Genomic DNA, 14,737 nt, shown 5'->3' with positions numbered 1-14,737 from the left:
TAGTTTGACAAATTGAAACTATTTAGTAATTTACTATTTTGCTTCCTACCATGAGCATTCTGCATGAGAATGCAATTTTGTACGCATTATGCATTTATATATATCTAAACTTTGTTTCTTTCTTTTGTATTGTCTTTAATTAACTTATTAGATGCATCTTCTCATTAAATTTTGCAAAATAAATGTATTTTTAATTAAATTTCAGCGGTTTTTTAGGTTCCCGAGTTTTTCCCGAGTTTTTTTTTTAAATCGCCCAGTTTTTCCCGATTAAACTTTTGGGGGGCTTGGCGAGTTTTTGCATTTGGCAAGTTTTCCAACTATGATGACAACCATAAGAAGCTGCAACAAAAAGTCAAAAACAAAATCTCATCACAGATTTTCTCAATATAAAAATTGATATCTCAGTATAATAATATTCACCATGGCTACTCCTAGAGGGTGAAACAGAAAACACAGAAAATTAAGTCATGGAATCACACACGTGACTTCCACCATGGCTACTCCCATAGGGTGAATCCACCATAGCTACTCCCAAAGGGTGGAACATGGGATTTGACCTCGAACCTCTCTCGCAAAGAAGCACTCATTAACATAGAATATCATCTGAATGCTGAGAATCCCTCTCAACAGGGATAGTGTTCCCATAGCTTTGATTATCACAATACTAGGAAATTGGCTCCAATGTTTGTCCAACAAAGAGCTTTTGCAGTCACACTGCTACAAAAGCTTGTTGACCCTTTGCAAAGGACTTGGTATTCTACATCTGCCACTCAAGCTCTCTTTGAATGTCATTTCTTCCTCTTTGAAGAAACTAATTGCAATGACAATTTGAATAGGTTCTTTCTATTAAATTTCCATCAGCATGCAAATAGCAAGAATTTTTCAAAAATACAATGAACCACATATTTGACATTAGTCATCACAAATCTTCTAGAATCCAATTTTCCTATTCAGATTTGGATCGTTTCCTTAGACATACTCTGATACCATTTTAATATTTTGAACCAGGATAACATGAATGCAATATGCAGAAATACAATAACAAAAGACAAAACATATTTCTCCTAGGAAAAACCCTCCCCATCGAGGGAAACTACCCAGCCAAGAAAAAGATTGATACTTTATTAAGATTATTACATCATTTCCAAAGCGAAACTCTTCCCCTTATTGAAGTCTTCAACATGCAATGATCACTCAATGATCAGAGCCAAGTAAACTCACTAGTGTATCGCTTTTTCTGAGCTTACATGACTCAAACAAATAACACACCAAATTCTGAGAACTTTCAGATACATGTCACAGCAACTCCAAATCACTAGTTCTGCAACAATCACAATATATCATTTTTCTTCTAAAGAAAACAATAACCAATAATACTCCAACAGTCTCCAACACTTAAACATAGAGAACCGACACCAAGAGAATGTTGATGGCCAGTCATCAAAGGCATATGTGATAGGAACAAATAAGAAACCTTATCTATTAACAACAATATCTGCTCATCATGAAGAGACGCAAAAATTCAAACATACTGAGTCGGTAAAGTCAAAGCAAATAAATGAAGTCACGCCAACATATACATGGCACCTCGAAGGACTCGAGTCATAGAGGAGTGGAAACAAAACAGGTGGGAAAAATAAGAAGGTACGATGACAAAGAGTAATTGGAGCTAGAGTAACAAAGGCATATGCACAATGCTAAAACAGTAATCCCCAAACTTAATATTGCTAGCAACGATGGAGACTCGCACACGATGCTACATTAGAGAATACAGGGCGCCAAGAGATAAAATATTGAACATTGTACAATATGCATTGGCTGTTGGATGATATCTCTTGCAACATACAAAAACATTAACAAAGTTGTCGCTATTTTTAGCACATCAATCTTGTAATCTTTATTTAAGGAGCATTCGTCTCCTCTATTAAATGCATTGGATTACTTTGAAATATTTGATCATGGTATTAGAGCAGGTCTAAGTCTAACTCCATCGTGCCAGGGCTCAAGATTTTGGCAGGGCCCTTGTTCTGCAAATTCAAGGGTTTCTATGTCTGGTTCATCAAAGAGGGTATGTTTGGGGTCATATTTTACTTTTGCATCTTGAATTTTAGTTTCTTTACATCTGCCTAAATTTCAGGCCCCATTTTTCATGATCTGCAGACAGACTCGTGCAATAACTTTACGGTGCCACGTCTCTGCATAGTTTATGGGTTTTTGAGAGTGTGAAGCACCATTTTTCCTTGTTCAGCATCATTTTCATTGTTTCAAGCTTCTACAGCTCACGTGGCATCAGATTTTCACCCCTATATTTTTTCCAAGGGATTTCTTTCTCTGTTCAAGCCACGTTTTTGGAGTGTCTCTGACTGATTTATGGGTGACAATGTTTGAACTACAGTTTTCTTCAGAGCCCGAAGTTCGAGTTGCATTTAAAGTTTGTGGTAGAGATTTCTCCTGCATGGTTTTCCCCACATTGTCTCTCTCTCTCTCTCTTTGCTCTTTACGCTCAATAGGCCTACTCTTCTTCTGCATAAGGGTTTTTGTGATCTTTTACTCATGTCTGTAACTGGGTGTGTTTTTCGTCTATCTAGGGTTTTCACAAAATTAGTAAAGAACTGAGCTCGCGTTTATTTACTGACAGGATTTGTTGGCAATGCCTCTGCTCATTCCACAAGCCTAGAGTATGTTGCATGTGAGAAGGGTTTCAGCCCACGTTTTGTCTTTTTGGTTCGACTTTCTATTTGACTAAGGTTTTAATAGTTTTTCCTCCTTAAAATATATCTTAAGTGTTTTCTAATTATTTGCCATAAAAATTAGTGATGGGTTTTGATCAATTTTTCACCTCAAAATATTGTTTGGCTTTTTTAATTTTATCCTCAAAAATTGTTTCTGGCTTTTTTATTTTTCCAAAAAAATCATGACTCGTGCCGTTGATCTTAGCAAACAAAAAATTGGTTGATTTTTTCCTCAAAAAATAATGGTTTCTTGGAGTTGTTTGTATTGCACCTAAAACGGTCTGCACAAAGGTTTTCTGATCTTTTCCTCAAAATTGGGGCTTCAGTTTCATCTCGATGTCTCTAGCTACATGGAGTGATACCTTTGTTTCCCAACCTCAAGTTGGATGGTTATCTTGGTCACTTCTAAAAAATCTGCAGATTCAAGGAGGGTCTTGGCAGCAGACTCACGAGGCACAGTGTTTTGATTCGAAGGGGAAACCTTGTATTGTCTTCTATAGGGTAGTTAGATGACAATTAAGGAAGGGTATTATAGAATATTCACCTATATTTAGTCTGTTGTTTTTAGTGTTTCTCAGCTGTTTTATTAATGGTCATCTTAAGTTTAAGTTGTTGCTATTTTTAGCGCTCCAGTCTTGTACTCATAAGAAGCCTTCATCTCCACTATTGAATACATCAAATTACATTGAAAAGATCAAGATCTAAGATCAAGTTCAAGACATCAAAATGACTCTTAAAGAAACAAGCAAACGGAGAAAATAACTGCAAATTTTTGCCTTTGAAAATCCAAGTTCCATTAAAAGGAACCATTATATGGAGTACTTGCTTCACTTCTACAAAAGCATGGTCAAGGCAAGATACAAGAGCAAGCAAGTTGAAGCAATTGCAATGAGAAAATTTCCAAAGGATTGGGCGAATGCATGAGACTTATTAATGTTGAGTATCAAGAGATATTTATTCATCTCAAAATAAGTAATGAAGTGTGCAAGATAAAGATGTTAGGGAGGTGTCACTCATCTTCAACCAATCAGAAGACACCAGTTGCATGTCCAAAGTCATCCAATCGGGTCATTCCAACAGTACATGTGGAATCCATTTAGTGTTCCTATCTAACCAACATTCTAATTGGTCTATAAAAGCTATATAATTTTCTTATTGGCCCACAAACTGGTGCTTCCTTGAAATTGGATAAGCATTTAATTCTTGTACTTGTTAGTTGAAAAGGATTGTGTTGGCTTAATTTTGGTCCTTGGAAATTGATTCCAAACCACTCTAGGTCATTTGTTGTAATAAAGTTCCCTATAAAACACAAGACCTTATAAAAATTGTTGCTATGATGCTACCAGAATAATTGCAAATTCATTGTTGGTTTTCATGGCAGATTACTTGTATTATTTTGGAGTATTGCATGGTTTCTACATTTCCTGACTTAGAATAGGACTTGTTTATGTTGAGTAAAAGTAATAAAGTATATGAATGGAAGATAGTGTTGTTGGTGAATCATGGTAATCCATAGAACTAGTGGCTGTACCATTTAATTCTTACTGATTGTAAGCACCAGTCTATGGGTTGTCTACACCCTATTGCAAGCAACTAAGTTCAAATGGAGATATTCATTTGGATCGTGCCTTCACTGGACATTTAAATGGGTATCCGACAATATGAAAATCATCCCCGCATCCTCAAAAGCAAGCAGCCTCCTTCCTATGCATAGTTGATTTGGTGAAGCAAGGATTGATTAGTCTCATCTCACCATCAATAGTCTCTTACATTGCAAAGTTAGCTTAGTTAACTAGACACTTTTATCTTTTTGCAATCTGTTTCATTAGAAGTAGTTGAAGAGCCTTCATTGCCACATCATTCGCATTTGCAACATTGATAGCCATTAAATGAACAGAATAAGTCCCCAAGTGATACCCAGCATAACACATCAGCACAACTAAGTTATGTCAACAATAAGGAGGACCCTTGAGATTGTCTTACTTGATCAAACAATCATACACACTGTTTAGCATCTAAGCTTCCTTCTCCAAGAGAGGATTACATAATTGGTGTTTCATCTCGGAATACTAAGTGTTTCATCCTGCATGTTGGAGTGGTCACAAAATTCGCATCAACACCACCCCTGATATTTTATAGGATCTATATGACTTTCATGAAATATATAAGTAGGTTGATGGGGGAAAATATTTGTACTCGGTGTATGGAAAGTGTGCTGACATACTTTGTTATGCATGCCTGTCAGAAGCCAAAAACTTTGCAGTACGAGGAAAAATAATTTTGCATAGTCATTTTCAACAATAATTCCCATATGCTCTAAATATTCGCCAGCTAGTCACAACAGTATATATAAAGTGGCCCAAGGAATGTTCCTAAGTTAATATGCAAATGTAATTGGAAAATCAGATCTGGATTTGATAGCTTCAGGCTTTGTAAAACGCTCTTTCTTTAAGGCTTCGAGCTGCTTTCAATTTTGGAACATAGTTCATATTTATTTCTATTTAGAACCTAACGAATCCCAAAAGAACATAATTTTATATGGACTCTGTAAGATTTGGCATGTTATGATTCCACAAAATTGCAAAGATGCCACAGAAATCAAGAACGAACAGAACACAAATAAATGGCATTTAAGTTAGGCACCATATTATTGAATCTACAAAGGGTCCATGACATCCACATATTAACCTTGTTAAACCATTATAAAATACAGTCCTAATGTTATGAGACAATTTAATTTTTTCAATCAAGGAACATGTGAGTCTGGTGCCATTGATGGCACAAAAAAATGCAACTCTATTTTGTAATTAATCTTTTTTCTGTGAGCTTTTCCAACACTTTATATGTTCACATTTCCTTCTTGAAATGAAGATTCCAATTTTTCATTTAAAAAAATTTCCCAACTATAAGAATTTGCTTAAATGGCTTATTATAATATATTAGCATTAGCATACAAGCAACAAATATATTATGGATGCAAACCAATTACCGGTAAAGGTTCCACAAGCATCTGTGTAGTTGTCATCTTCACTCAAAATTGTAACCTGATTCTGGAATAAGATTGCAATATATTCACAATTTGAAGAAAAAACTATTGACTTCCCCTCCTTCTTGACAGTTGCTTCCCTCTGAGCTGGCCAGCCAATTCTAAATTGTTTCAGCCCTGTTCAAAAAAACAAGATTAAAACAGGATAGCCAAAACCTCAGAAGTATTTACCTTTAATTTTATAAGTTTTCTTACAACCTCTTGCAAATTATTCTCAGAATGTGTGATCAATTCAAAAAAAATCGTGCAAATCAACATAAGGAAGACTATAAATTCTTGTTTGAAAGTCAGAGAGATTCAGACTATCCTATTGAATCCTCACAATACCTACATTACTGGCACACATGGTGTCGTATAAAATAAATATGAACAAAGGCAATCAAGAAAATTTTGAAAGAAAATGCAAATTTTGAAATTCAAATTCTACACATCATTCCAGGAAAGATTCAACTGAACTCAACATACAAATACATCAAGAACTCGTGTGGAACTTAAATCTTTAAATAAACAATAAATTCCTCAAGAGAAACTTTTCAATGTTGTAGAAACATCTTCACTGTACTAATTCCAAACAGCAAGAACTTAGTAAGCAAGTAATATATTATGTGTTTCTTTGCTCAAGAATAGTAAACATAATCTTAATCATGTCCTTAATTGTTTTGTGATCTGGGTGAAACTGGAAAAGTGGTTAAGGGATCATGCTCATATGGACATATTATACAAAAGGACTGCCACGCTGTAAAAATGAATCAATGAGCAGGTCAAAGTACAGAGAAAACATTACAGATATGATATGGCAGATGAAAGAATCAAATACCAAAATGCCACCAATTTTTGTTTCCACTCTAAGGAAATTGTTTTGGATCCTTGGGATCAATAATACATGTACAATCTCTACCATATAAAAGAAATAGAGAAATTGTACAAAACGAATTTTTTGCACAATATAGTAAAAACAATGAATTATAATATGCTGAATAAACAAATATAATGAAATGGGTACAGCAACTAAGAAAAACAAACACTTGAGAAAGAATCGAGAAGGGAATATGACATGTTGAGTTGGAACTTGGGGCACAAATGTTTAACACTTCTCTTGCTTGCAAACGGTCTTTTTGCATGGATCTAAGTGAAAAGAACCTGACCCTTTTTTTACCTTCTCCTAAATTTTAAAAACAGTTCAAGGATAGTAAAACATGAATATCTCCAAAAGGTTAAAATTCCATGTTCAACTTGCACATCAAAAAAGCTAATCTAAACATCTTACCTTGCAAAACATACAATAAATTATAACATCACTTAGATGACATTTTAAAGCATGGGCTTAGATACCAAGAACCTAATATAATTAAATTTTTCTATCATAGATCTTGAACCACATACTATTTTGAAATTCAATTTTCATAGAAACACATGAAGCTTAATTGTGATTTAAGTCAGCCCAAACAAGCACAGCTGATTCAACAACTGAAACTCGGCTCTCAATAAGATGACAAAAGGAAAATAAAGGAGGAAAAAAAAAATTAAAGCTGTAAAATAGTTCCAACGCCCTTCCTTGCTCACTCTAAGATCCAAATTTCTGTTCTACAGTGCCTAGACAAAGAAAAAATATGATTTGAAGTATAAAGGACTAATTTTCAGCAAATTTGGGTGATCTAGGTCAATTTTATGGTTATACTTTGCTTGAATTTCAACCGATTTAATTTTCCAAACTCTTGCCATTTCTTTTGGCTCTGTCTGATTCTGAGCCCAAAATGGACTACAAGTTGAAGAGTCAATATAATGACATAAATAGCAATTTTTCAATAATCATACAGGGAAAAAAATATAATTGTTTACCTCCAAAATGTAGCAATTGTGTGCACTCAACAATATGCTAGCCAAAAATATATAGTGGATTTGAAAGAAAATTGGAAGAGAGAACTTACTCCTAATTGGAAACCAAGAAAATCCACTCCTACAATTGCGCCTAATTTCTTCATCCTGTTTCCACAAATTCAAGAAAATTCTAACTTAAAAGAGAACATAAAAACCATTGTTAGAAAAGGAGCCTGCACTACAGACCAGAAATGGACCGATGCAAGCATCACAGAATACTACAGAAAGCCCCAGTCAAAATAACAATCTTTATGTATTAAGAACATCCAACTTTCAATCTTTGAAATAACAAGTAGAAGAAAGATGGATCACCAAGATCCAAATTGTCCAAGGAAAAAAATTTTAAACAGATTTCACTAAAAGAACTTTGTACTCGTCAAATTTTACTATTGATAAGTAGGAGCACATTCCATAGCAAGTCAAACTGTGATATTGCTATCAGTATTCAACTGCGTAGTTTTTGAGTACAACTGATTGACTCATGTTTCATAGTAATGGTTCACAAGAACCCATCTCCCATCTCTCACGAAAATAAATGAATGAGTGCTAAGTATCACTTAGATGCAATGAGTTTGTATAAAAGGTGGGTTGTTGTGAACCACTGCTCAATGAGTTCGACTCAAAAACTACACAATTGAATCATGATAGCAATATCACAACATTTTATGATGCGTCTAGAAATTTATTTTGATATAAAAGCAATCTACTTCTGCATAGTTTTTCCTTAAGGCATTTTAACCATCAAATTCGATGATGGTTCCAGAAGATTATTTTTATGCAGAAGAACTATGCTTGCATTGTTTTCCCCTAAATCTTTGTGCTCATCAAACTTTATGATGTTTCTAGAGATTTGTGTTAATGCAAAAGAGATCTGCTTCTACATTGATCTTCTCTAAGGCTTCCTACTCAACCAACTTAATGATGTTTCTAAAATTGATCGATGCAAAAGAAATCTGCTTCTACATTGTTTCCCAAAAAGCGTTATACTCATCAAACTTTGCAATGATTCCAGAAATTTTATTTTAATGCGAATGATTGCTTTCCCCTTTAGGTTTCTAGCTGTCAAAATTTATGTTTCTAAAAATTCATTTTGATGCAAAAGAAATGTGATTCTACTTTTCTTTTCCCTTTTACTCATCAGAGATTTTGATAATTTCAGAAATTTGTTTGAAGCAAAAGAGACCTGCTTCTACATTACTTTTTATCAATGCTTCGCACTCATCAAACTTATGATGTTTGTTAAAGGCAAAATCTATGTTATTTAGCTAAAGCTGAGTTGAAATATTCTTCCCTATTAAAAATATTTCTAATATTTCTAAAAATTTATGCGAAATCTGTTTTGTTTTTCCATAAGACAATGTACTCAAAATTTATTGGCATTCCATCAAATATGTTTCGATGCGAAAGAAATCTCTGCAGCATAATTGCTTCAGTCAGCAACGTAGACTAAGTAGACGTATAAAAAAAAACCTGATGAATATCAGCGTCCAGAACTTGAGGAGACTTCTGAGCGTGGTGGCTAATCTCATAGAATATTTTTTCCCGTGAGACCGTCATCTTTAAATTGCTATCATTAGCTTACAATTTCAGGTACAAGCCCTCTCTCCAACACCTATTCAGCAAAATGAAGATCGCAAAATTGGAATCCAAAAGCCGTAATTCGACCCTATCAAGCTGCACGATAATTCATATCTTCAAAGCAATCGAGATCAAGGTTGAAAATTAAGATGCGATCAATTCACGGGGTTTGAAATTCCTTCGTTCCAGTGATTTATATGGAACTTCACAGATCCTTAGCTTCTATGTCGGTTTTGATGGGGAACGAAAATTAGTTGTCGTTATAATTGTTGTGGGTACATGAAATGTGGATGATTCCTCTGCACCAAAAGTTGTCTCATGCATAAAGTATTATACCATTCTTTTTTAATATGAATATTTATTTAACTAGTGCTTGTGTCACAATAGTCGATAGGTAATTTTGTACATGTTTTAACTTAATTATCTATATATGCAATTATATAAAATTGATCAGATTATCTAGGTAATTCCCACTACAGACACCCCAATCAAAGAGTTTTCTTAGCTCTTGTAGTCATGGCATGAAATCCACAGTTTCCCAATAGATAAGTTACTTTACCACAAATTATTGTCATGGCAGATGGACCCAATAACTCAAGAAACAAGAAAAGGAAAGGTATCTCAACATGTTCAACTAGTGAAAATTCCATGCAAAACCACCATGCACTATCTTGCTTCTCAAATTTATAGAGAGAATCAATCCATTCTCCTTCATTGTGGTATTGAAAGATGCCTCTAAGACAAAGTATTCTCGTCTCCCTTGTCATTTGTCATGGCTTTATTAAGACGAGTGATTTTCCTTTTTTAAGTTTTCAACACTCTTTACTTTGTTCATAAGAAACCTAATGATTGGAAGTGACAAACTATCAAGTTCAAACAATAATATTTTAGATCATAACCCCAAGCATCCTTTTATGTTTTGTAGTTATCCACTTGATAGTTTAATATTTTGAGAACTGTTGAGTGAACCCTTCCTACATGTTGTTATCCAATCTTGGACATAGAACTCACCTTCATCCCAAAGAAGGTATGAAAAACATTTGATGACCAACTACTAGAATCTCTCCACATAATTGCAAACTTACAAATGTAATAAGAAGAGAAAATTAGAGTAGTGTTGCTTAAAGGCTCTCATTTGTAGGAAAATATTTTCTATCGAAGTTAGCTCAAATAAACCAAGTGTCAATCACAATCTACTTTTGATATTGTATACACTTAAAAATGTTCAAGCCAATTAATTAAATATTTTAATGTTTAATTAATATTTTTCCTCTATTAACTTTAATAATTAATTTAATTTATTAAGTTAATTCATTTTCTGTCAATTATTTAAATATTTGTATATTTAATTAATATTATTCTTCTATTAACATTAGTAAATTATTTAATTTATTAGACTAATTCACCTAGGTCAATTGCACTATCTTAAGTATTTTAAATAATCATACTAAGTGATTTATTAAAATTGTTTAATTATACACTCACTTAAATGACTAAGTCTATTAGTCCACATATTCAGTCCATGTCATGTGCCACATCATATTTGCAAAAAAAATTAATTTTAATTAATTATTAATTAATCCTATTTATCCTCACCCATGTGTCTTATTTTATGGGGCTAGAAATAGATATGTGGCCTTATGTGACTTGGTTTTTGGTACACGTCTCTGGGTGACATAATCTTCTTCCACTTCCTCTATTCTCTAGGAGTCTATCAATCCACCTCATAGATTCAAAGATGACTCATGAGACACATGTCCAAAGTCCTCCTTAAAGGAAGAGTCTTGATGAGATGTTTGCCACATGTCTTTCCTCTTCCTAGTATCTCTCTCACATCTCAACTAAGTCCTTATTTCTCTCAACTCCTTCAATTAAGTCAACCTTAGCCGTCCATGTGTCATAGATTATCTCTCTATCGTCAGATTTTGCCACCCAAGCTAGGGTTCTCCCAATGTCTATAAAAGGAACCTCATATTCCCTTACACAAGGTAACTAGAACTTGAATTAGGAATTGAATTAGAAATCCAAAGAGTAATCAAGTTAGCAATCAAGCAACTATCCATCAAATCCATAACATGTTCATTGTCATCTCATGGCTCTATTAGAATCTTAGTTTCACATCCATTTATCTTCATCATTTCATCTAGTTTGTAGTGTATTCTAGGATCATTTGGTATGGAATTTGCATTGAAGTTCATAATCTCCAAAACCTTGAAGCATCTTGAAGAAGGGAGCTGATCAAAGTCTAAGGGCTCACAAAATCAAGAAAATGAAGCTTAGGAGGACAATGGAGGCATGTTACAGTTGGTAAGGAAAGGTAAAAATCTCATTTTAAACATACTTTGAATTGTAATCCTTCATTGGGTATGCATTATTAGTCTAGATTGATTATTTTTGCATTGTCACTAATTTTTGCATACATTTTTTGCATCCATAGTGGGGCCCAACCCCTAAAATTTGATCTTTGTTTTTAGTTTCTACGTGTGTTGGTGACTTACAAGTTGTTTCAACACATTTATTATGCATATTTGTGCATTCATCCATTACTATTGTGCTTCTATACATTTATGTGCATCCATTGTGTCTTCTTGTGCTTTTGTTCTTTTTTTGGCATGCATATGTTATATCGATGCATTCGTTCACTAGAACCTTGCATTTATTCACCCAAAAATTGCACCCATTACTTCTGCACTTACATTTCACCTTTTTGCACTTCCATCTATTTCTGTTGAGCATGTTTCTTATACGTGCTTTGGTTCACTGTAACTGCGCTTATGTATCACAGAGTTGTGCATTCATTTAAGTAGTTAGATTTTGATTAGTTTTCTATTTGCATTTTAGACTTCTAACATCTTAACAATTTGTTGTTTGTTTTGGTAGTTTTCTAGGTTATTTTTGTAGAGTGTTGTGTAGAAGGCCCCTTAAAAACAACACATTTGATTAGTCTTTGTTTGCAGGTTGCTAAAAAGGGTTGTTAAATGAAAATCATAACATTGATTTGGACTTAAAATACGACATACTTTTCAATTTTGTGTGTCTTCTTTAGAGTAGATCATCGTGTCAATCATGTCTTGAGAAACAACCATGTCTTATTTTTTTCCCAATTTTAGTACAAAAAGTATCCTCTCCCCTTTCCATTCATGGATCTTGGGTGTAAGAAAACTTCGCAATAATCTTTAGTTGGTTTATCTCCCAAGATTTTCTTATGCAAAGCCGGTGAAAGGGAATGACCCAAATGGTAATGGGCTAACACCAAGCTCTTTTGATCTACTATAAATGAAAATCCATTGGGACAAAAGTTTCATGGAGTGGTTGTAATTTGTTATGCCAAGATGTGATTCTCTCTTAGTACCTGCATGGTGCATCAAAATCCACAGTGTGTAACCTTTGTAGACTGAGGGATCCCCTCAATGAGTATAATTTGTCAAATGCATAACCTTCCAAATATATGCACTTACAAAATATCTTGTTTTAGATTGCCAAAAACCTTCTATTTGTTGGCACTAAGGGTTCCTAAAGACATCCCACACCTCTCATGGCTTTGTTGTGGGGTAGTAGTTCCTTGAGATTTCATCACCCTTGGAATTCGTAGCTTGATGCCTGAGAAGTGAGTGCATTGTAAGGGGGATTATGTGTCTCCAAGCTACCATTCTATCCACACTGAGTTAGCGTGGTTGGACCTAGTCCAAGTGGGAATTCAAAAAATATTATCTTGGCCAACCTTAGGATTGTGGTGTGTTTGTGCATTGCATTTTAGAAACACTTTTAGGGAATTATTCATATTGTCTTATGTGTCTACATATTTCTCTTGCCAAAAATTAGAGAAAACTACAAAATATTTAGAAAACCTCAAAATCAAAACAAAATTTGCCAAGTTCCATTAGAATTGGGCATTTGTAATATATTCATGTGCTTCTATTCAAAACCAATGCTTTTACTATATGACGATGCATTTACATTTCAAATACCTACGCATTTGTCTATTTTTGTGCACTTATGTTTATTATTCATATTCATTTGTGTCATGTAATTGTGCATCTATAATATTCAGTTTCACACATTTATCACCCATATATGTGCATTTTTTCATATTGTTTGTACATTCATTCTAGTCCGTGTATGAAAAAAAGCATCTAGAGACCTTTTCGGGAAAAATAGGAAACATTTTTGGATACCCATTTGGCTCGTCATTCTAGTTTTACAAACAATTGAAACTTTTAGATAGAGAAAATACCGGTTTGAATATTGTTTCCATTTTACATCCTTCTAGTCTACCACACCAAAATCCCAAAAATATCCACCATCAATCTCTAGTGTTGGACAGTTCCATCTTAGTGAATTTCCTTATCAGGATTTATCATCATTTATCCATAAAGTTACTTAGATTGACATTTTGAACTCTCTTTGCCAACACCATAGTGAGTACCTATGTCCTATAGACTTAGTTTCATTTTCTACATCCAAATTTTTAAAACTTTGGAAAATCCTTCAACAAACATCTACACTTTGACATTTTATGGTAGTTTAAACTATAGCTAAAAAAATGAAATTCCAACAACAACAAAATAAAATAGAAGAAACAAATTCATATGAGAACCCATGGCCCAGAGAAATTGTTAGGTCCTCTTGATACCTAATGGATGATGGACCAACTGAAGATGAGAATAAGAAAGCCATGAAAGATCCTAGATTTCAAAAGACAATGGAAAAAATATTAGACTTGGATAAAGAACGATACGTCTTGATACTGATTTTGATCTCAATCAACTTAGGAACATCTAGTCATCAATGACCTCCTCAAAAAAAGTTAACCCCGCAAGATCTTTTTCAAAAAGGTTCAACCTCACAAGATCCTTTACCATCAAGGGATCCTTTACAACAAAAGACTATACATTTACAAGGAGCCATTCAACAAAGTATATCTTCCCAAGGTCCTTTATTAGGTACAACATCTCAAGTGTTAATCCAACAAGATACTACGTAACAAGGTTTGCCCTTACAAGGACCTCCTCAACAATGTTATACCCAACAAGCTTCCCTTCAACAAAGTGTAACCCAACAATGTCCTAGCCCACAAAATGCAACCTTACAAAGACCTCCTCAACAAGGTGTAACCCAACAAGGTCCTAGTCCATAAAATGTAACTTTATAAGGTCCCCCGAGCAACAAAAATCAACATACGAAGGCTCTTATCAAAAAGGGATGACCCAATAAGGAGTTACACAACAAGGTTATCCCCAACATGTTTCTCCTCAAGGTTATATCCAACAAATACCTAAACAATATTTTTAACAAGATCCTTTCCAATAGCAAAGTTCAACATCCCAAGGACCTAATCAACAAGGTTACAATCTTCATGGTATAAAAACCTATGGTCCAAATTCTCAAGGAATCTATACTCAAGGAAACATTGTATATGGGCATACATTATCATTAGATCCTTTGGTATAGTAGATCCAAGTGCTTCAACAACAAATCCTAGATATTCAAACTAGATCTTCAT

The 14,737-nt window shown here is 34.1% G+C and overlaps 1 protein-coding gene across 1 annotated transcript in view; it reads right to left on the bottom strand.

Annotated features, from left to right (window-relative positions):
• The window catches only part of LOC149558887 (neuroblastoma-amplified sequence protein), a 109,470-nt gene extending 100,110 nt beyond the window's left edge, over window positions 1-9,360 (bottom strand). The window contains exons 1-3 of the mRNA XM_089832905.1: window positions 9,127-9,360; window positions 7,707-7,761; window positions 5,722-5,895 (exon numbers count right to left, since the gene is read on the bottom strand). Coding sequence (XP_089689031.1) covers window positions 5,722-5,895; window positions 7,707-7,761; window positions 9,127-9,213 — 316 coding nt within the window. The 5' untranslated portion in view covers window positions 9,214-9,360. The remainder of the gene's footprint in view (window positions 1-5,721; window positions 5,896-7,706; window positions 7,762-9,126) is intronic.
• Window positions 9,361-14,737: the final 5,377 nt, after the last annotated feature.

Source organism: Cupressus sempervirens, chromosome 5 (assembly GCF_028749045.1).
Source record: "Cupressus sempervirens isolate cs-2001-9-10 chromosome 5, ASM2874904v1, whole genome shotgun sequence".
Classification (NCBI taxonomy): Eukaryota; Viridiplantae; Streptophyta; class Pinopsida; order Cupressales; family Cupressaceae; genus Cupressus; species Cupressus sempervirens.
The sequence above is the reverse complement of the archived record's forward strand: the minus strand, read 5'-3'. Positions and strand labels throughout refer to the sequence as shown.